Source organism: Primulina eburnea, chromosome 8, assembly GCF_022965805.1.
Source record: "Primulina eburnea isolate SZY01 chromosome 8, ASM2296580v1, whole genome shotgun sequence".
Lineage (NCBI taxonomy): Eukaryota > Viridiplantae > Streptophyta > Magnoliopsida > Lamiales > Gesneriaceae > Primulina > Primulina eburnea.
Window position 1 is genome coordinate 5,930,943 of NC_133108.1, and position 22,754 is coordinate 5,953,696.

At 34.0% G+C, this 22,754-nt stretch overlaps 2 protein-coding genes across 7 annotated transcripts; one reads left to right on the forward strand and one right to left on the reverse strand.

Annotated features, from left to right (window-relative positions):
* Nucleotides 1-42: 42 nt before the first annotated feature.
* On the reverse strand, nt 43-6,332 carry LOC140838710 (uncharacterized). Its single transcript, XM_073205215.1, is given in 11 exon segments — nt 43-607; nt 986-1,447; nt 1,790-1,954; nt 2,444-2,717; nt 2,808-2,869; nt 2,871-3,103; nt 3,460-4,073; nt 4,598-4,724; nt 4,820-4,940; nt 5,288-5,331; nt 5,929-6,332. Coding segments are annotated over 11 exon segments (2,562 nt in total). The 5' UTR covers nt 6,113-6,332; the 3' UTR covers nt 43-331.
* Nucleotides 6,333-7,955: 1,623 nt separating this feature from the next.
* Nucleotides 7,956-21,832, forward strand: LOC140838713 (ATP-dependent RNA helicase DEAH13-like). 6 transcript variants are annotated; one of them, XM_073205223.1, is made up of 14 exons: nt 7,956-8,097; nt 12,951-13,042; nt 15,933-16,146; nt 16,238-16,310; nt 16,394-16,465; nt 16,570-16,619; nt 16,721-16,781; nt 16,862-17,197; nt 17,376-17,621; nt 17,714-17,944; nt 18,351-18,464; nt 18,563-19,756; nt 19,978-21,468; nt 21,580-21,832. In XM_073205223.1, exons 1-14 carry the CDS (start codon nt 7,958-7,960, stop codon nt 21,580-21,582), a joined length of 4,317 nt encoding a protein of 1,438 aa, XP_073061324.1. In that variant the 5' UTR covers nt 7,956-7,957; the 3' UTR covers nt 21,583-21,832. The 6 variants fall into 6 exon arrangements, with proteins under 6 accessions (XP_073061324.1, XP_073061323.1, XP_073061325.1 ...); XM_073205222.1 differs by having other exon boundaries at nt 19,978-21,832; XM_073205226.1 differs by lacking the exon at nt 12,951-13,042 and adding an exon at nt 15,488-15,675 and having other exon boundaries at nt 7,962-8,097; nt 19,978-21,832.
* Nucleotides 21,833-22,754: the final 922 nt, after the last annotated feature.

Genomic DNA, 22,754 nt, shown 5'->3' on the forward strand with positions numbered 1-22,754 from the left:
CATTTCACATATGCCCAAATACCAAGAACAAGATCACTATAACATCCCAAATCCCATCCTATATTGAGGCTAAAGGGGTTGCCCGGTTCTGTAGCTTTTCTTGAACTATAGTTTCTATTAGATCTTTGGCCAAAACGAAATAAAGAAATATATCAGAGAAAAAGGCGTCTCCGCAAACAAACAATTAGCATCCACGTTCCTACCTTACATCAAAGATAAGTTCATCATAATACAACCTCATAGCAAAGGGCAGTGGCCAATCAAATCCACTTTGAACATCATAAAGGCCACACATTCACTCATGCCCCTGAGATACCAGGAGGTATTAGGGTTAGTAGCTACTACTCTGCCACATTTGGGACTGCTTAAGCTGTCCTCGCGAGCCAGCGCTGTCTCTTGAATTGTTCTTATGATCGAGGGTCATACCGGTCTGAGAATTGTAGAAGGTAGGGTGTCCTACAGTTCCATAACTCTGTGATGACTGCTGACCTTGCCTGAATTGACCAAGTTGTTGATTTTGGCCTTGATAACTGTAATATGTGTTGGCTGGGACAGTCGAAATGGTTCTCGAATTACCTCCATGAAGCCAAATTGGTGAGTTCTCATTCTGAGAAACGCAAATGATAAAATACAAGTCAGCCTAAAAACAATGATACAAAAAACAATCAATCCAACCATCCTAGCGACAGAATAGCACATAACCGATATTGTGTTTGCGTGTATTTCAAAGCATTATAATCTTTACATGAAAACGTTGATAAAATTAGTGCCAGAAGGTAATTTATACCTAGGAATTCAGTTTCAAAATTTTATCGAAACTCTGGTACGATATAATAATGGATAGAACAGAGTGCCAAAATCACATCAAGAGGTAGAAGCTTGGGTGACAAAATGGTACATACATGCATTTATTCTATGTAAAGAAATTGAAGATAATTAAATGCATAGACAAAAATCAATCATTTTCAGACCAAAAACACCATACCTGCTGAAGTGAGATCAAGTGGTGGTTATTCTTGACCTGAGAATTCAAAAGATCATCGTAGCTCAAAGTTGTCCCAGACGAGGTAACAGGTGGATTCACAGGGAAGTTTCCAGGAATTGTTGTAGAACTTCCAAAGCCACCGTATCCAGAAGCAATAGCAGCAGATTGAGGCAAACTACTGAAAGAAGCGCTATTTTTATACTGAGGGAGCATCGCGGCCAGAGACTGATGGTACGTGCTGTTACCCAAAAACGTTTGTTGAAAAGCAGAAGGCATGTACGTATAGCTCTGAGGCAAGACGGGGTAGCCAATCATATTGCCATAGGGTCCCAGAGGAAGAGTAGGTTGAGAATATGGGTGCACCGCCAGGTTATAAGGTAGAGGAGGTCCAGTTGCAACACTTGTTCCAGAAAGGCTCTGGTGACCAAGCTGAGAAGAAGAGAAATCAGAACTCTTCAGTGCCTAGAAGGTCCCAAAGCACAATCAGTCAAGAACAATGTGAACTAGAGTACTACTTACTGTTAATACCACATGTTAAAACTCAGTTAGGGGGTCAAGCTATTTGACCGATTAAAATGCTATTGTCAATTCCCTCTGTTTAAAATATCCAACGGAGCCAGAAAGTCATTTATCAGAATGATGTAACTAATTTTTATTTATACCTGTAGACCTGAAGGTCCACAGACAAAGGGATAATATTACAAATAAAATAAATTGCAATTAAAGGAGCCAAAGAGATGGAGATTTTCTAACAAGAAGTGGAAAGTAAATTAAGAAGATCCATAGAGAACATAAAATGGGAACCTCAGGCATAGAAATTTCTGAAACACCGATGGAAGAGATAGAGTTCCCGTATCTACAAGATGTCGATTGTGCAAGAGAAAACGGCGAGGGCTGAATATCAGATTCTCTAATGGGGTGAACACTAGCAGCCAGCAGAGAGCTTGACAACGGATTTGTGTATGAATGCTGTCAAGAAACATCAGAAAATGAAAATTTCAAGAAAAAGTGTAGAATTATTTCTCTCCTGTCTTAAAAAAGGATAATCATCAGATCATATATCTAACGTTTCAAATAACAGAAATAGCAAATGTAAATTATTACCCATGCCCGTGATGAGACATCACCATAGGATATACTGTCAAAAAAACTTTTGTGCATGAAGTGTAATTACAGGATATCAAAACAAAGAGAATGGGGGTAAAGAGGCGGTCAAACTCTTTATAATTTGTGAATCATATTTAAGTCCAAAGGGAACAACTTTATCAATGGCTTGTAGTCCATCTAAGAACAAGGTCTTGGATTCGAGAATCAATTTTAACAAACCTAACCCCAACAAAAAAAAACGGGAACCACTTACGATTTCGAAATCATGTGAACTTGTTTTATCACCATCATACAATCATTCAAGTAATCAAATCTAGTCACCGAGCCTAAAATAGTAACAAAAATATTTACCATTACATTTGAAAAGGGTGTAAGATTTTCCATCTGTGAGATCGTCTGATTATAAGAGGCATTTAAGTGTTGGACATCAGCAAAGGCGTGGCTAGGTTTAGAAGCAGGAAAAGAATATTGCAATCCATGAGCCACCTCAGCATTCTCAGGCTTCTGATCTTCTGGCTGTGAAGCAGGAGAAGCATCATAGCTCTGACCATGTAGATCACTTCTAATTGAAAAACTACCATCAGAAGCATTTCTAAGAGAATCATCAGCAAAGTACTCCGAATTTCTGCAAAAAATAGAAGAGAGATATTTAATTACCATCCATAATGAGAGAACAAGATAAAAACAGAATTCCAAGTGTAAATACAAGTTATACATAGCGTCTGGAATCTCTGGACGCCCAAGTGATGAAACATCAGCCTTGCCGAAGTGCATCTCCCAAGTTAGTTTTTACAGGTACAGACTTCATTGTCCCAGAACAAAATGTAGCACTAATGCCAGATCTAAAACTACCAAAACTCAAGTGTGAAAAATCTGCAGAATGAACCTGCAGATGATCTGGAATAACCACAGAAGGAGTATCCCCCTCTAACGGAAACCCTCTATCAGCCATTCCAACACTTAGTTGTTGCAAGTTTCTTGTGACTGATGGGACTGAATCAACACCTTCAGCTGCAAATAATAACAGTCTAAAAAATTCAAGCACACACCAATACAATCACTGGCAGGACAATCAAAATGCTTGAACATAAACAGTGACGTACAAAAGATTTAGAGTGTCGAAAACAAACAACCTGAATTGAGAGATCCACTTCTTCTTAGACCAATTAATTAGCACTAGAAGAGAAACTAATCTAGACAAGACCATATGGCCTTAATGAACATTCAAAGCTATTTCAACTTTTTCGTTCAACAGTGACTATTTTTTTACTTTACCTAAAATCCACAAAGAAGACAGCATGCTTAATTTTTGTGCAAACAAAAATATAGAAATGGTCAATAAAAGGTACAATTCTTCAAGCACTCACCTTGAAGATGCTCAGAATCATGACCTTGAGGCTGGTAAGAGCTCATCTTTTCGTACAAATCATTCTCAAATTCAGACGCAACTCTTGTATTGTCACCTTTAATACTCCTCCTAACACAGTTACAAAGAGAATCCACATCATCCAATCCAGGATTTTTGGAGGTTTCATCTTCAGTTTCCTTAACCTCATCTGCCTCCGATTGTCGATTGATAATGTCAAAAGGAACACAAGGTGCTTCCTGATGCAGCTCAAAATCCCCACCATACTCTGTGACAGGGATCGTTTTCGTCTCAATTGAAGGCCAATCATCATAGGTGGGAACACGTTGGATGGAAGAAACTCTTGAGTCGTGGGTTTTGGACATTTGATCCTCAGAAAAATGGAACATTTGATGAGATGCCGCTACAATAGGAACCTGAACATTGTGCAGAGTTGTATTTGCAGCATTTGATGCTTTATTAGGCGGTTTACCCATCTTCACAATGTCGGCCATGGACAACCGACCAGGAACACCCACCCAGGTAGACTGACAACTAGAAGTTGGTTGTGCACTAGATGGCATACCTTCATTTATGCCCAGTAATTGCACTTCATTTTTGGCAGAAGTACCGATACTGCAACATACAATAAGTGAGAGGAATAAAAGCATTCACATGAAATATCATCAAGAACAGTAATGAGCCACAGCGTGGAAATTCTAGTTATCCTGCTTCTACTGAAAATTAATCACTTCACTGTCTCTGTGGGATCTAAAAATCAAGTCTTGGGACATAATAATACAATTTATAATTATTGAAGCCTCAACTCAGTTAGATGTTTCATCCAGCAACACTTGGATATTAAAACCGAGACAGGTATAAGCAGCATTACTTCCATAATGCACTACGCAGAAATAAGTGCATATATGGATATATCTATTTTTAGATTTAGACACAAAACTTGCACGAGTATGAGAAACAATATACAATTGAGGCATCGGAAAAAAACAGACCTCAACAATAACTCTTCGATAAAAGTTAACAAAACCAATAGCTCATTATTCTGGTCAGACAAATGCATCTCAGTCCAAGCCCTAAACTTACCAAATTTTCTTAATTGCAGCCTCAGAGAAATTTGGAACAAGTTAAAACAGACAAACCTGAAGCCAAATGATCCTCTGCTTTCATATTTTCCCGACATAGGATGTGCTGACGATAGTGAACTTGTGTAAGGAGCTGATTCATTATCTTTCTTAAATGAAGACTTTCCATGCAAAGTTGAGGACTCTGACAAAGAGAAATCGAAAATGTTTTTCAATGTCTTTTCATGATTCATTCTAGTTAATAATATAACAGGTAAAATTTTTATTGAAGGTCCATACCACCAAAAGAGTTATTCGGTGTTAAACCACCACGGCCATGAAATCGATCTAAAACATTCTTGCTGCCTTGATTTGAAGAATTATTAGCACTGCGAGGCTTAGAATCACTGATATCCTTGCCCTGAAATGAGAGCAGTTGTTATAGCAAGTCAGAAAAAAACTAAATCGCATACATACCAGATTTTACAACCCAGATCCAATTATACAAAATAAAAAGCGATATGCACACAGTAACAAGGTTCCCATCATCTTTAGAAATCGAACTATTCTGTTTTTGTTGCAAAAAGATAAAACAAACTACAAGCAGTGGAGACTACAAGCCAAAAAATCCCCGATTTGCTCCATTACAGATATGGATTTGACTTTATTTTTATATGTTTTTTCGCATACTGCATGTACGGGGAAAGCCAACTATCGCAATCACATAGAACCCAGTCATGAAATTATCCGCTGACGACAATCACAAACCTCTTTTTTCTTCTCTCGTTTGCTCTTCACCTCATGAAAAGGATCTAAACAATTGCAAAACACGGATCAGAAACATGTTCAAACAATGAGAAATAATCAATGATTTCAACTTTAGATTTTCACGATCAGTGACATTCAATTAGCTCGGTACTTCAATTAGGTTTAGCTCCAGATGAAAATACTCCTTTCTAACACAAGCTGAAAGGCCTACAAAGTAATCATAGCACCAAGGGGCGAAATTTCAACTTAAAGCCAATCATTAAATAAAAAATAAAAGGAAAAAAAAAAAGAATATAGGACTAATGACCAGTTGCCTTTTGGAATCAACATCATGGGACACTATCGCCTAGACATAAGCGTTTGGAGAAATTCTTGAATAATACAAGAAACTCTAAATTTGCGTAGCAAAAATCACACAAGATTCACCACGTTTTGCAAATACAACCCACCCAACCCCAGCGCCACGAAGTGTGGTTATTGAAACAGGAAAAGTGCAGACACGTGTCCTTGACGTAAACGGACGCACAAAACATCCGAAACGCATGTCATAATTTCTTCCATCAAAATAACTCATAGACCCAAAAAAAACCCTACAACAATGAACCCAAAAGGAAAAAAAGATTTAGGGTTTAAAAGAAAACCAAGACAGATAAGACGATTGACAGCTTCATTAGGATTCATATTACAATCCTTGAGTGCTGCATAGATCTCCGCCTCCGAACAGCCCACTATCTCCTTCAAACTCTGCACTATCCTTCGCGACCCCGAGGGTATCGCCTGGACTCCGCCTCCACTGTCAACGCCGCTTCCCTTGATTGTATTCATCGGTTTTTCTTCTTCCAATTACTTCCTTCTTCCCCACTAAATTATTAATCAACAATTTATGTTACCAAAGTACCGCCAACAAACAAAATACTGGATATGCATTACTGTATCAGTAGAAGAATTAAGGAGTTAACGGAAGAATCTGCAGCGGTTAGAATATTTGTGTCAAAGAACGAACGTTTCAGTTTGCGTTTATTTTAGGTGATGCTTTGTTTTGCGTTGAGGTTTATACTTAATAACGTACACTTAAATTTATAAATAAATAGTAATCAAATGGAATATCCTTGAACCTAAACTCCAATAAACAATGACTCTGTACGCTGAACTATATATAATTGCATTAAAATTTGAACATTTTATCAATATATATAATTAATAAAACAGACCATGGTTGATGAGTTTATTAGCTAAGTTTATGGTTGTGATGCGATAGTAGATGATCAAGCTCCTAAAAAAGCATGAGATCTATTAAAGTTGTCGAAAGATCCATTTTTTCACTCTTATTTATCTCTTTACACGTTCAATGTGTTTATGAATAAAATAACTTTATGTCATTTCATATTTTCCATAGATTTACATCAATTTATGTGTATCAACATGTTAGTTGAAAATAATTTTAATTATTAAATATGTTGCGTACACAGCGCATGAATACTTCACACTGAAATTTATATGTGTTTCCTATTAATAATTCAATCCAACCTTGAGTTTCATCATTTGATGTGTTAGAGATTACTTAAAAAAAATATACTTCATAAAAATATTAATCAAGAGATATATCTAGACTGTCTTATAGGCTCTTAGCTCACCAATTACATGAAATTAGAAGGGCTAGTGCATCGTTTCAGTGTGAGATGAAGTTGTCGTGTAATGATCATCGAAATTTTATAAAGTCACGCGGTGATAGAACATAACTGACTAAGATATATAGGGGTGATTACAAATGCCATAATCTTATAATAAAGGACGTGGGTGATTTTTTCCCAAATGATTAAATATTATATAGATAAATTATATAATATATGAATGTAATATTTAAGTTTTATATCCAAATTACCAGTTTATAGTTATAATAATAATATATTAAGTTTTAAATAAATTATTAATAAATACTTAAAATAGGGTGATTTTATCAATATTACAGTTATAGTAGATTATATATATTATCTTTATATAAATTCATTTCAAATCCATAGTTTTCAATTTTCAAAGTAATAAATTTTACGTTTCAAATTAATATATTATATATATATTATATATATATATATATATAGTTTATATCATATTATAATATTCATATCAAATTACAAATGTCCAATATTTATTTTATAAATTGATTACAACATTTCAAATGTCTCATATTATATTATACACGCAACACGTGTGTCTCGGTCACTAGCCTTTATTATTTATTCTATCTATTCTATTTTATTAAAAGTGAGGGCATGATAAAAACTATAAAAAAAAGACACCAAAATATATATAACCATTTTACCCCTCCATTTGTGCGTGTAGAATCTATACTTCTATACTATTATATTAAGTATGAGGCCCTAATAATAACCGCTCTATGAGGATATCAACTTTCTTTTCTGTTTTACTTTTTTTAATTTTTTATATTTACTATTTACTATTTTATTATAGTTGAGCCCCTAATAATAACCGTTTTATGAGAACACCAACTTTTTTTCCTATTTTACCCTTTCTCATTTTTTATATTATATTTTTTCTTAACAAATAATATTATATTCACCGTCATAAGGAAACTGCGCACGTGAAAAATAATATTATTTATTCTCCAAACTGTCCAGTAAAAAATAAACTCTCTTCTTACTAGTCCGAAATATGAGGCGACACCATTCAGCCCATAACGGGCCCATCTCAGCTCTACAAAATCTCGATCCCAATTCCTTCAGCGAGAGAACAGAAGGCGCCATCGGACTCACTCTCAATCGAATTGATCATCCAGCAGGCCAACAAACAAGGTAAGAATCGGTTATACATGTTTGATTTTGTTTGTGATGGATTCTCTGTCCGTGATTTGTGGTTTATTGGTTGTCTTCGGAGCAGTTTTTGAGATTTGAAACGTTTTTAAAGTTCAACTTCAGGGGATTTAGTCTTAGGTTTTCTCCATTTTAATATAATTTTTTTTTTGCTTTCTCAGAGACGAAACTAGGTATTAGGTAGAAAACTTTCTGGTTGTACTCTCATTTTGTTGTTTGACTTCAAATCATCATACTTGGCTAGGATTGTGATTTTGGATTGTTTACTTTTTCCTCATGCTTAATGATCACCATGTGAACTTTTTCTTTTTCTGGGGCTCTGGTAGACTGATGTATTATGTGTATAGATAGGGTGAAAAAATAATTAAGATATCCATAAGCTGTGGTTGCTCTCGAGTCCACCATAATATATCATGGTATGATTTGAAAGCTTCTCATTCATCAAATTGTTTACCAACACCAAGTGCACAACAATTGAGAAATATGGCCCAATTGGCTTTGCATTGGTTAAATTTTTCTATGCTGAGTAGTGAATCAATTTAAAATAGGTAATATTTTGACTGCAATGGTATGTTGGAATATTACTAAATCATCTTTCGTGATATATTGAAGTTTTTTTCTTCCTCATTAATGAGTTTCTGTACAATAATAATTGAAACAATTCTAGTAGAAACCGGTTCTGTTGAAATACAACACATGGACCGTAATCGTGATTTTGCATTCTCTAAAATGATTATAAAGAAAATCATCCCAGCTAATAATTGGGTTTATCTATTGGTCAAGCCAGACAATTAAACAATTTTCAGGCAATGTCAAATATGTTTAATTATCATGATTATATCATGGCTTATGATACAACCCTTATTTATGAGAATTCTCAACGAAAACATTCTTGGTGGATAAAATTCCAATTAGATGATATTCATCAATTTATTCCTACTTGGTTTAAAACTTTCTTCTTTTCATGGGGGTGTAATGCCCTCTATTCTTCCAAGAAATGTGAAAAACATATGGATCAAATTTCAACAAGCCAATAAACAATTTGACGGATTGATGGCCATAATCCAATTTGCCATAAATTATAATGTTCCCTAGATCATTCGACGGGGATATGGACTACAAGAAATGGCTAAGGAAAAATTTGAAATCAAATTCTCCCCTACTATTTTAATCAGAAAGAATTTAATAAAATGGTGGGGTAAAGAAGACTTCTTTGCAGAAGATAAAATCTACGATCGACATGGAGTAATTGCTCTTGGACCTGCCAGAGAGACTATGAAAAATTTGAATCATGATATTCCAAGCCAGACTACATTACTCAAAGAGCTTTTCCAACATTTGGATAAAAATACCATTACTTCTATGTTTTCTGAAGTTTTTGATGATAAATCAAATTTATCAACACAAGCATATACCTTGATCCTCCTCCAAAGAAAAATAAAAGACTGAGGATGATACTCCGATGACAAAACAAGACAATTCAGAGCAAGATGCTCACGATCCAGTATGACAGGAGATGATGACATTTTTGCATTATTGAATGCATAATGGATTGATGAGTTGGATGTCACGAGACTAAAAGGTAATAATGATAGGCAAATTGCTCAAGCTATTATTACTGGTTTTACTGGCCAACTTCAAGGATTGGTGGGATTTCTATCTTTCAAAAGATGCAAAGAATAAAATTCTTAACTCTTCTATAATTGATTTAAATGGAAGAGAAGAGTTTGATGCGGTTAATACACTTATTTATACTATTCTATCTAATTTTATTGGAGCAAATGAGCTTCAATTAGATAGATCTCAAAAACAATTAATGAATTTAAGATGTCCAATACTATCTGAATTCAGATGGTATAAAGATGTTTTTATGACAAAAGTTTTAACCAGAAATGATTGCAATGCAAATTTCTGGAAAGAAAAATTTATTTCTGGACTTTCAGTTCTTTTTGCTGAAAGAGTTAAAAATAGATTAAAATCTAAATCTCCAACAAACTCTATAGATTGGAGTATTCTTACTTATGGAGATTTATCCGCAGAAATAACTGCAGAAGGAATTACTCTTTGCAATGATATCAAGTTAAAGAGATCACTTGATATGCAAAATGAAGAAAATCGAAATATTATTGGTGACTTTTCCTAAGCAAATATGCTTTCAACCGATTAATATCCTAAAAGGATAAGAAAAGAAAAAGATTTCCTTTTAAAAAGAAAAAACATTATCTAAAAGATAAAGAAAAATATTAAAAATATTCTAAGAAAGAGTTTAAAAAACCTATAAAAAATTATTCTACTAAGGTTCCAGTATGCTGGAAATGTGGAAAGATTGGACATAAGGCTAATAATGTTATGTACAATAAAAAATTAATAATCTTAATATAAATAATGATTTAAAAGAGTCATTAATAAATATTCTTCTTAATAAAGAAAAAATCTAAAACAAAAAGATTTTTATATCAATATTATTGATAATGAATTCTCGGAATATTCTAACTAGTAGTTCAGATAATGATTCTGAAATATCAGAAAATAAAATCTGTTATCCAGACTGTGATTGTGATACATGTCTCATAAATTTTATGGGATTAGAAATAAATGTTATATCAAATGAATAAACTTTCATTTTAGATCTTATAGATTCAAATAAAAGACCCTATAGAAAAAAGAAAAGCTATAGAACATTATTTAAATATGGCAAATCATAAGCCAACTAAACTTGTACAAAATACTGTACAAGAACATGAATTATATTCTTATAACAAAATATTAGAAAAAGCTAAACAAAAAAAAGAGAACCTACTATCTCCGAATTAAAAGGAGAAATAGATCAGATAAAATATGAGATTAAATATTTAAAAGAAAGAGTAAATACTCTTAGTATTAATAATAATCATATTTGAGAAAAAGATTATACCTCTGATGAAGAAGAAGAAATTTTACCTTAAGGTGATAATGATAATGAAATAAATCAAATGGTTTGGATCAATAAAATTGATCAGATTATTTCTCAAAAATGGTATTCAAAAGTAACATTAATTATTAAAAAATTTAAAATTACAATTGAAGCATTATTAGATACAGGAGCTGATGTAAATTGCATCAGTGAAGGAATTATTCCTTCTAAATATTATAGAAAGACTACTCAATTTATAACAGCTGCTAATAAGCAATCTCTAATAGCTAATAAGCAACCTGTTATTTTAGGAACCCTTTTTTTTCAATGTTGTTTCCTATTAATAAAATTAATGAAAAGGATTTATATACCAATATTAAAGGTAATGATTTATTTTTTCCATTCACAACAATACCAGTTTCAAAATCCATTAATATTTTACAAAAAATAGTAAATAATAAAGAGAATTTTGTTACTTCATTAAAAGATGAAATTCTTTTTAAAAATATTAAAGAAAAGATAAATTCTGAAAAAATTCAAGAAAAAATAATAATTATTTCAGAAACCATATCTAAAGAGATATGTGCTGATGTTCGTAATGCATTTTGGAATAGGAAAAAACATCAAGTTAGTCTTCCTTATACAGATGACTTTAATGAAGATAAAATTCCTACAAAAGCAAGGCCTATTGCGTATGGGGCCTAGACTTTTAAATTATTGCAAAGAAGAAATTGATAGAAAAGATTTAATTAGATCAAGTAATAGCCCTTGGAGTTGTCCAGCTTTCTATGTAGAAAATGCAGCTGAAATAGAAAGAGGAGCTCCTAGACTTGTTATTAATTATAAACCGCTTAATAAAGCATTATAATGGATAAAACATCCATTACCAAATAAAAGAGATCTATTAAATAGATTATTTAAGGGAAAAATATTTTCTTCATTCGATTTAAAATTAAGGATTCTATCAAATTCTTCTAAAGAAGAAGATAAATATAAAACTACTTTCGCTGTACCATTTGGACATTATGAATGGAATGTAATGCCATTTGGATTAAAAAATGCTCCAATGGAATTTCAAAAATATAATGAACGAAATTTATAATTCATATATTGATTATATCATAGTTTACATTGATGATGTACTTATTTATTCTGATAATATAGATCAGCATTTTAAACATCTTAATATATTTATCCAAGCTACTAAAAAAGCTGGATTAGCAAGTAAATCAGAAAAAAGTAAAACCTTTCCGAACTAGTCTAAGATTAAAATTTTTAGGACATTATATTGAAAATGGAATAATGATTCCTATTGAAAGAGCAATTGTTTTTGCTGATAAATTTTCAGATAAAATCACTGATACAAATCAATTACAATGATTTCTTTGAAGTCTTAATTATATAGGAGATTTTTATAAAGATCTCGCACAAGATTGCAAATTATTATTTCAAAGGTTGAAGAAAAATCCTCAACCATGGACTAATAGTCAGTACTTTGGCAATACAAAAAATAAAAGAAAGAGTTAAAGAACTCCCTTGTTTATCTATTGCTAATCCTGAAGTATTTAAAATAGTTGAAACAGACGCCTCTGATATTGGATATGGAGGAATACTTAAACAAAAAGTAGATAATACATCTAAAGAAATTCTTGTCAGATATACTTCTGGAACTTGGAATAATACTCAAAAGAATTATTCTACAATAAAGAAAGAAATTCTTTCTATTGTTAAATGTATTACAAAATTTGAAAGTGATCTTTTAAATAAGAAGTTTTTATTAAGAGTTGATTGCAAAGTCTGCCAAAGATATTCTTTTAAAAGATGTTAAAGTAATAGCATCAAAACAAATATTTGCTAGATGACAATCTATATTAGCATGTTTTGATTTTGATATTGAACATATATTTGGAAAATCTAATTCTTTACCAGATTTTCTAACTAGAGAATTTTTTGTAGAGATCCACCTTGGAAGACAGTCCTCAAAAGGCCAGCCACAGGGAAAAATGCCCATGAATAAGCCATCTTTTAAAAGAGGTGCAAATGTTTCTCAGCCTAATATGGCTACTACAGAAGAAGAAAAATTTGACCCGATTAAAGAATTTGCAGACGATGATATTGCCTATGAAATTCATTACTATCATAATGCAATATTTGCATTAAAAGGTTCAAAAGAAGAATTAAAATATCCCTATTTGACATCAGGATGTCTTAATTGCTGTCCTGTTGACAAAGACCTAAAAGGTCTATCACCAGTCCATATAGCTCAAAGCTATTTAATTAAAGATTTACAACCCATATTGGGTAGGAAAACTAGAGATTATTTTGAAACAATTCTAGTAGAAACTGGTTCAGTTGAAATACAACACATGGACCGTAATCGTGATTTTGCATTCTCTAAAATGATTATAAAGAAAATCATCCCAGCTAATAATTGTTGTTTACCTCTTGGTCAAGCCAGGCAATAAACAAAATGCAATCTTGAAGATAAAATTAATATTTGCGTGAATTGAGGAAATTATAGTCAGGAAGTAACATGTGTCCCATTTAACTTAGAACCTTGAGTTTCCTACCTAAAGACGGTTAAGACCTTCCTTCTCCAAGTATGCTATTGCAGCTTTAATTCAGGTAAAACTTGATACATTTAACAGTAACATCAGAAAAAACGCTCAATAATGTCAAAGATGAAAGTGAAATGTAATTAATTCAACACTAAGTGCATACCTATGAGTTGGGAATGGCAAAGTAGAAAAACATTAACCCCAGCTTGCTTCGAACCTAACATTAGCTGCTCCATAAAGTTTTGAAGACACCCAGGCTCATCTGTAGATAAAACAGCCGTACTCTCATTTTAGGATTCCTTAACAAACACAATATAGGACCAGATTGTCGGCCAATATTTAAGAGTTGTATTCTAAATATTGTCACAGATTTACATACTATTTAGCTTCAATGTCTTCTCCTTCTACACATGCTACTACTCATACCAGTCGCAATGACAATGAAAAGCGTCAATTAAATACAACACGAAGAAGAGCACAAAGACAATTAATGACACAAGACCAACAACAATAAATATAACAACTTCAATAGAAATGAGTAGAGAAAACCATCATTTTCTAACTCATGCATAACGTCACCACTTGATTTAATACCTGACGAATGAAATCTCTAAAGTTGTGGTATTTTATGATGATACATTACATTTGTTATTTGTGCCATTGAAGCACATATTTAGTTGCATAACACTTTATTAGCCGTCTTTACCATCATGCTTACAATCTGTTTAGGCACACTGATGTTTATTTCTAGGTTTAATATAAGTTGTGTTACCTGTTTCTGGATTCACAGTATGTATTTGCATAATCTTAAATAGTCAACTATTTTTGCTTGTGTTCTGTTGATGTTTTTGGTTTGTTTCAATGATATAATTACCGTTTTTTCGTCTTCATTGTAAACACAAAAATACTTTTTTATGCTCATTCATACATTACTAAGTTTATAATTATTAGAATATTGTGTACGATGCAAAACAAAAACAATGTGTACATAAATTTGAAACAATGTGAATAACTATAGTCAGAAATCATTCTGATAAAGTTAAGAATTATTTCAAAAACATTTATAGATGTAATATCATAAATATTATGAATATTATTTTAACTAAATGGTAATAACTTTGGTGTGTATCCTATAGGATAATTTTTTTTTGTCATTTTCGTTTTTGTTATTTAATGTACATTGATTGTTTTTCTGTATATTGTTACATAAATTAAATGTTTTGTGGGTGTTACTTCTCATTTTGATACCTTCTATATCATTAAGGCTCTTGAGTTTTGGGCACACATGTTGATTCAAGTAATATAAAAAATGGTGTCAAGTTCATTAGAGGTCGGAGCATCGTTTCATGTATTCATCCCTCATCTCTGCACCTCCAACCAAAAAAAAATATCAATGTTGTTAAAAAATGTCTATTTTTTGTGCTCCTTGATGTGTTGGTCGTGAAAGAAGTTCAAGTTTGAATTTTGAATGTATTGATCATATTGGTTAGCGTTTATAAGGAATTCTAACTTAGATTTTGGAATATATTTATATAAGGAGTTAATTTTTACTCTTTGCTCAGTACTATATCGATGTAAGGCTGGTATATACATGTTTTTGGTGAATCTGTTATTTCATTTCTTGAATTATTAATACTTAAACATGTCGACACCAATATTTAAGAATTGTCTTCTAAATATTGTCACAGATTTCTTTGACCTTTTTGCCCTTTTACCATTTTTTTTATCAAAATCCCTACACGTCTCCAACAACACAGTTACACAATATTTTATTCTCTTAATCCCGAAACTCTCCTAATCCAAAAACTTCCCTCATATATATTTCAAAAAATACCGATTTCTTTCCTCTAGAAGGGGAAAACATGCCTAGGTAAGACAACTTTTACGCAGAAATCACTCGATTTAGTAAACTTGCATGCAGAATAATGGATTCGAGAGAAATTTTAGTGTAATTGTGGTAAAGATTTCGTAGAATAAGAAAAACTAGGAAAGGTATCAAAGGCGGAGACGGGGGCACGCGTGGGAACCGATCGACCCGGCCACGCGGAGAGAAACTCCTGTTTTGAGTTTTTACGCAGGCTTTTATATATACTAGACAAAATAAATCAGGTATTAGTCCGGATTTGTGTTCCCTTGTTTCCTTTCAATGATTGAAATGTGTTCGTACTAATTCATGTATGGAGAAGACATGCTCGAATCACGAATCCGTTGGTTTATGGGGAATTTTGATTTTGTTCGGTTAGATTGTGAGTTTATTGCATATATTTAATTAGAAAAAATCATCATTAGGAACCTTTCAAATCGGATTGCCTAACCCCGCCATCCCCTTCAATCACCTCTTCTCTTCAGTTTCCCTCTATCAACAGATTCAGAACTTTCACCATTAGAGCACAGTCCTGCGGAGCCCTCAGTATCTCCCTCTTGCATCTCCAAAGGGCGCTCCAGTTTTGCTTTGTCGTGGGTATCTCTATTTTATGATTTACACAGTCATTTCCGGAACAAAACTCGTAGTAATATTCGGGCTCGGGTGTTCATGATGCCGCAGTTGGATAATCTGGACCTGGGAACAGATTTGACAAGGTTAGCTTTTAGTTGATGGCGGTATTGTTTAATTCTTTTTGTGTAATACCGGGTGAAATATAATATATTTTTGTGATTTGTAACGCGACAGGGCGGGATATGGTGGTGGAGATATTATCATGTTACCAGGAAAGAAAAAGAAAGAAAAGAGGGTGAAAAAGCAGGTGAATGCATTAAGCTTATTGATTATGTTCTGCATATCGGATTATATTTGGTTATAAGTTAGTTGATGGGTTTTATTTGTAAGGTACCCAATCGCATGATGAATAAGCCTAAGGAGCTAAGCAAATCCCAGAAAAGAAAGTTAAAGAAGCTCGAGGTTCATGTGCTTGTGTATTCCTTCTTTCCAATTATGTAGTCAAATGTTTGTTTTGCTAGTTATTGGTGGCGTTGGTTTTGAATGAGTTTAATTCTAATATGCAGGAGGACAAAGATAAGGAAACGCTTCTCGAGAAAAGCATCGATATTTTAGAGTAACATTTTATTCACCCCTCTTTCATTGTTGAATATAACGAAATTAAATTGATGTTGGAAAGTGTATTCTAATTGCTTTCTTGTATTATTTTTCTCTCAGGAGGTACAAGATTCGAGATGATGTTTATTCCCTTATGTGCTCTTCAAGGAATTTGGGTCAGGTCTGTGCTTGTCTTATGATGTATTCTATTTAGGTTAGAAAAAATATCCGAAATTCATGTGGTTAACTAATTGATCATAGGTTGAAACAGCTCTTGAAAAGCGTAGGAGGGAAGCCAACTTTTTGAAAGCAGGTTTAGAATTGGCGGAGAGTGATCGACCATTAAAGAAGAGGACCAGTGATGATCCATCTTTTCATGTGGAACAATGTGAGAATATTTTAATGCCACAACCAATCAACGACCTGAGCAATTTGAAGCGGTCAACAGCAGAAAAGGAGGCGATGCATGATGCTACTGTTTCAGCCAAGGAAATGGTTAACGAGACTATTGCACCATCTAGGACAGAACTTTCACAAAAACCTGTTCCTTCAAGTTGCATCTATGAAGAAATTATGAAGCTTGAGTTAAAGCCTGTGGTATACTTGATAATCTTTATAATCCTGTTGTTTAAGTGTCGTACTATTAAAATCTATCTTTTGAAATACTGAAAGCATGTGTGGCTGTGTGCATTATTGGACGGTTCCTAGCCACTTCCCTTGATTATACATATTTATGTTCTTCATTCGAATACAAGTCATCTTGGATATCGTGCAGGATACACTGCACAGGGATCCAAAAAACAGTCTTGCTGGTCCAAGTAATCAAGACAACTGTTATTTTGTAAGAAGTCTCTGTACTCCAACTGTGGTGCATGTGTCAAGGCCAAAGGAGGTGGAAATGACAAGAAGGGATCTTCCTATTGTCATGATGGAACAAGAAATAATGGAAGCTATTAATGATCACAATAGCGTTATTATATGTGGTGAGACTGGTTGTGGTAAGACCACCCAAGTTCCTCAGGTTAGGATGTTTTAAAATTATTTCCTAATATTGACATTAAAATAATTGTTTGTAGAGGGTTTATCATATCTCGCTTGTTTGGTAATTTTCAGTTTCTTTATGAGGCTGGTTTTGGCCCAAACCATGTGCATACTCGTCGGGGAATTATTGGCGTCACCCAACCTCGCCGAGTTGCAGTGCTTGCAACTGCTAAGCGTGTGGCTTTTGAGCTTGGTCTTCGTTTGGGTAAGGAAGTAGGTTTTCAAGTTAGACATGACAGAAGGATTGGAGATAATTGCTCAATCAAGTTCATGACGGATGGAATCTTGCTTCGAGAACTGCAGGTTTTTACTTTGTTCTTTTTTCTGATAATATATGGAATATTGCGTTTTTATTGAGAGTTTTATCGTGATTAATTGGGTTTTATAATGCAATAACATACACACCCTATTTGCTAGTTAACAACTTGATGAAAATATATGTAATACTTGAAGTGTTAGGATGTTTAATTTTGCTAGATAGGTTTGCTAAACTATCTGCACTGATAATTGCTCTTCTATTAACGAACATGTGTGTGTGGGACTTGAGTGGTGGGGTTGGCAATTGAGCCCTCAACTTCAATTGCAACTGTATATTAGAGATGCATTATTATTTTCAAGTTCTTTTGTTGTCGACAAATTTTCCATTACCATTTCTCTCTTTCTTTGTGACTTCATCTTATTCTAATTTCAGTTCTTCTTTGTATTGTAGAATGATTTTCTATTGAAGCGCTACTCTGTTATAATTTTGGATGAGGCACATGAGAGAAGTTTGAATACAGATATACTCATCGGGATGCTTTCTCGAGTTATCAAAGAGCGTCAAGTAACCTCATCTGTCTTTCTATGCTAAATTTTGTGGTAAACTTTTTGATGAAAAATTTATGCATGCATGATTAATTATTACCTTGTATTTTCTTGCAGAGGGAATTCGAGGAGCAACATAAGAGAATTATTTCAGGGGAAACTATTGAATTTGAAAATAGGATATATCCGTTGAAACTTGTTCTAATGAGTGCAACACTGCGGGTAGAAGATTTTGTGTCTGAGAGAAGACTTTTTCATGACCCCCCGCCTATTATTGAAGTTCCAACTCGACAGTATCCAGTCACTATACATTTCTCAAAGAGAACAGAGATTGTAGATTATATTGGTCAAGCTTTTAAAAAAGTTATGTCAATTCACAAGAAACTACCACCTGGCGGCATTCTTGTTTTTGTGACAGGACTGAGAGAAGTAGAATACCTTTGTCGGAAGTTACGTAGGTCTAACAAGACATTTTCTGTAAATGAAGAGAAACCTTCTGAAGAAATTGATATGAAAGAGATCACTGATGCATTTGATTGTCAAGGAGATTTTGATGATGAGACTCCAGATCATTTTAGCGTTCACATGGAGGAGAATCATGGCAACTTATTGGAAGATGAATATGATAACACCTATAATTCAAGTGAAGAGAGTGATCTGGAATTTTATAGCGATGATGAGAATTATTCAAAATCGATGTCTGCTGAATCTGATGGTAAGCTTGTGGATATTTTGGGAGTGGACGGAGGCATTGATTCTTTGAAGGCTGCTTTTGAAGCCTTGGCCAGGAAAAATGGTCCTTTACCGGACAATACAACCCAAAATGTTACCAAAACACTTGAAGGAGGCCCAAAACAATCTAGTTCCATTGCTGAGAAAAGTGTGGAGGACAAGGTTTTTTGTACTGGTGCACTTCGGGTTCTGCCCCTTTATGCCATGCTTCCTGCACCAGCCCAGCTTCGTGTATTTGAAGAGGTAAAGGAAGAAGAACGTCTTGTTGTTGTTGCAACTAATGTGGCTGAGACCTCTTTGACCATTCCTGGAATAAGGTATGTTGTTGACACTGGAAGGGAGAAGGTCAAAATATACAACTCTTCCAATGGTATGGAAAGTTATGAGATACAGTGGATAAGTAAGGCTTCTGCAGCTCAGCGTGCTGGGAGATCTGGAAGAACTGGACCTGGACACTGTTATCGCCTATATTCTTCTGCAGTCTTCAACAATATGTTTCCGGACTTCTCTAGTTCTGAAATATTAAAAGTTCCGGTTGATGGTGTTGTCCTCCTTATGAAATCCATGCATATTGGCAAAGTAAGTTTTTTGTTGTATCAAGGGTTTTACTTGTTATTTTGGTCATCATTACGTAATAACCCTTGTAGCTTTTGGAATTTGTCATGCCCTTTATCGTTGTTAGAAAGCATTGCCATTTTATTTGGTTTGCCTCTTTGCCATGTACAATACAAAATCTTGGGTTTGTCTTCTATTTATTTGTTTTTACTCCTTATGTAGTTCTATGCTATCTATAATTCCAGGTGGCTAATTTTCCTTTCCCTACACCTCCTGAGACCAATGCTTTGGTTGAAGCAGAGAATTGTTTGAAGGTTCTTGAGGCACTAGATTCGAATGGAAGATTGACCCCTCTAGGGAGAGCTATGTCTCTCTATCCTATGAATCCTCGTCATTCCAGAATGCTCCTCACTGTTATTCAAACTATGCAAAAGGTGAAAGATAGTAGTCGAGCAAGTATAGTTTTGGGCTATGCAGTTGCAACAGCTGCGGCGTTGAGCTCGTCAAATCCTTTCATCATGCAGGTTGAAGGAAGCCATATTGATTCAAATGATTCAAAGCATGCCGAGAAAGATGGTTCTTTAGAAAGTGAGAACATCCGTGACAAAGGAGAGAAGGCAAGGAGAAAGAAATTGAAAGAAATCGCCAAAGCTTCTCGTGAAAAGTTTTGTAACCCAACTAGCGATGCTTTGACCATTGCCTGTGCACTTCAGTGTTTTGAACTTTCTGAAAATCCGGTTGAGTTCTGCAGTGAGAGTGCTTTACACTATAAAACCATGGAAGAAATGTCCAAGCTGAGAAAACAGGTTCTTCAACTAGTTTTCAGCTCAAGTAAGAGTGATCTGCAGCGAGACTTTTTGTGGACTCATGGTACTCTCAAGGACGTGGAATGTTCTTGGAAAATTCCCTCAAATAAACATCATCTTTTGCTAAATGAGGAGGACATCTTGGCTCAGGCTATTTGTGCCGGTTGGGCTGATAGGGTTGCTAGGCGCATTAAAGCAGCTTCTGTTGTGTTAGATGGAGAGAGAAAAGTTAAATCAGTAAGGTATCAAGCTTGCATGGTCAAAGAAACAGTTTTCCTCCATCGTTGGTCATCTGTTTCTAAATCTCCCCCTGAATTTTTGGTTTACAATGATTTACTGTATAGTAAACGACCATTTATTCACGGTGCCACAAGCGTGAGGTCAAATTGGCTTCTTAAGTATGCCCAGCCACTGTGTAGTTTCTCTGCACCCCTTTCTGATCCAAAACCATATTATGACCCAATAACCGATCAGGTCTTCTCTTGGGTGACTCCTACCTTTGGTCCCCATCTGTGGCAGCTTCCTCTGCATGGTTTACCCATCAAAGACAATTTTAATCGAGTGGTGGTGTTTGCTTGTTCTTTACTCGAAGGGCAAGTTTTGCCATGCCTAAAGGCTGTCCGTAAATACTTAGCTGTCCCACCTTCAAGCATTTTGAAACGAGAAGCATTGGGCCTTAAACGGGTGGGAAATTTGTTAAGCAAAATGAGTTTGAGAGGAAGAGTCATTGACAGTTGTACTAAATTAAGAAATTTGTGGAATGAAAACCCAGCAGAGTTGTTTCCTGAAATTAGAGATTTATTTCAGGAAGGATTCCATATGCAGTTTGAAGAACTCTGGGTTGTGATGCTCCATCAGATCAACTTAGATCAGGAAGAAAGATTCCCTGTTAGAGCCAAGGGGGAGAAAAGGAAGAAATTGGACTTTCAGGTAATAAAACCGATATTTGTGTGTCCATGATTTGTTCTTTACTGATCTTTTATTTGATGCTTTTTTCTTTTTTCGTTATTCTTATTCCCTCTTTCGAAATGATATTTATAGTAGTGACACTCAAATATGGAAACATTTGTGTTACCTTTGGAAACATTTGGGACGTGAAAAACTTGACGAATCACCTTTGGAACCATGCCACTCACTGATATCTCATATAACGGTACACTTCTCTCTTTTGCAAGAATGATATTTACATTTCTGCGTTAATGTTATGTAATACTAAAAGCTTCTGTGGTAATGTAACTAATGTTGATTTATCGATTATATAACGTCTCAATATTTAATGATAAATTTAATTCTACTCCAGGAAATAACTATGAGAAATCACGAGATCAAATGCAAAGTATGGCGTTTTGATAAATTTTAAGAGAACAATTTTTTTATAATTCTTTTCTTAAAAATGAGACAACCACTCTTGTGTGTATTTGTCATAAAGATTCTTTGTTTCCATTATTTGAAATTGGAATTTCATATATGGAAAACACCCCACATCCCATTAGACCGAGCTCGACACAAAGGCAGACCTCAAGAACTAGGGCAAGTTTCCAGACTTGCAAGAGGACTACATTCATCCATTTCTTTTAGCTGGGGAAGGAGTTTTGATTTTGAACACTAAACCTTGTCCTAAATATTGTTTGATGTCAAATGGAATACAAGTCATCAGCCCGATTCTTCAATTTTGAGAGCTTTCTCGAACCATCGAGTTGTTTAATTTTAGGTTTGCATACGATAATTTTAATTTTCTTTGTTTTCAGTAGTGTTTCACTGGAACATTGACGTTTCATCGAAAAATGCTGACATAACATATGAAGAATTATATATTCGAAAACAACAAGTCTCAAAAGACAAATTTCAGAAACAATAATATTCATTCATAATATCGAAATAAATTGTATTTAAAACATCCAAATCAATAACAGAAAGCAACAAGCTTCAAAAGAACAAATTCCAAGAACAATTATATTCATTCATAATATCGAAATAAATTGTATTTACAACATCCAAATCAATAACAAAAAACAAATCTAACAAACGTAGTTGATTAACATAATATAAATTGAACAATAGAATTTATCGAACCCCCTTCACCACCATTCTATTCATGCATGCTCATAATATATATTCCTATTACGTGTTCATAAACTTCAGTACTTCAAAAATCTAGATTTCAAGAATCGTACTTTAAACATATAAAAAAAACATGTTGGTTAGTTTTAATTCGT

Excerpts from the sequence above, each read along its gene's own strand:
- LOC140838713 (XM_073205222.1), top strand. The coding sequence starts at position 7,958 with ATGAGGCGACACCATTCAGCCCATAACGGGCCCATCTCAGCTCTACAA. Across the intron at positions 16,620-16,720 it reads AAAAGCATCGATATTTTAGA|GAGGTACAAGATTCGAGATG; the intron begins GTAACATTTTAT and ends TTTTTCTCTCAG. Across the intron at positions 18,465-18,562 it reads GAGTTATCAAAGAGCGTCAA|AGGGAATTCGAGGAGCAACA; the intron begins GTAACCTCATCT and ends ATTTTCTTGCAG.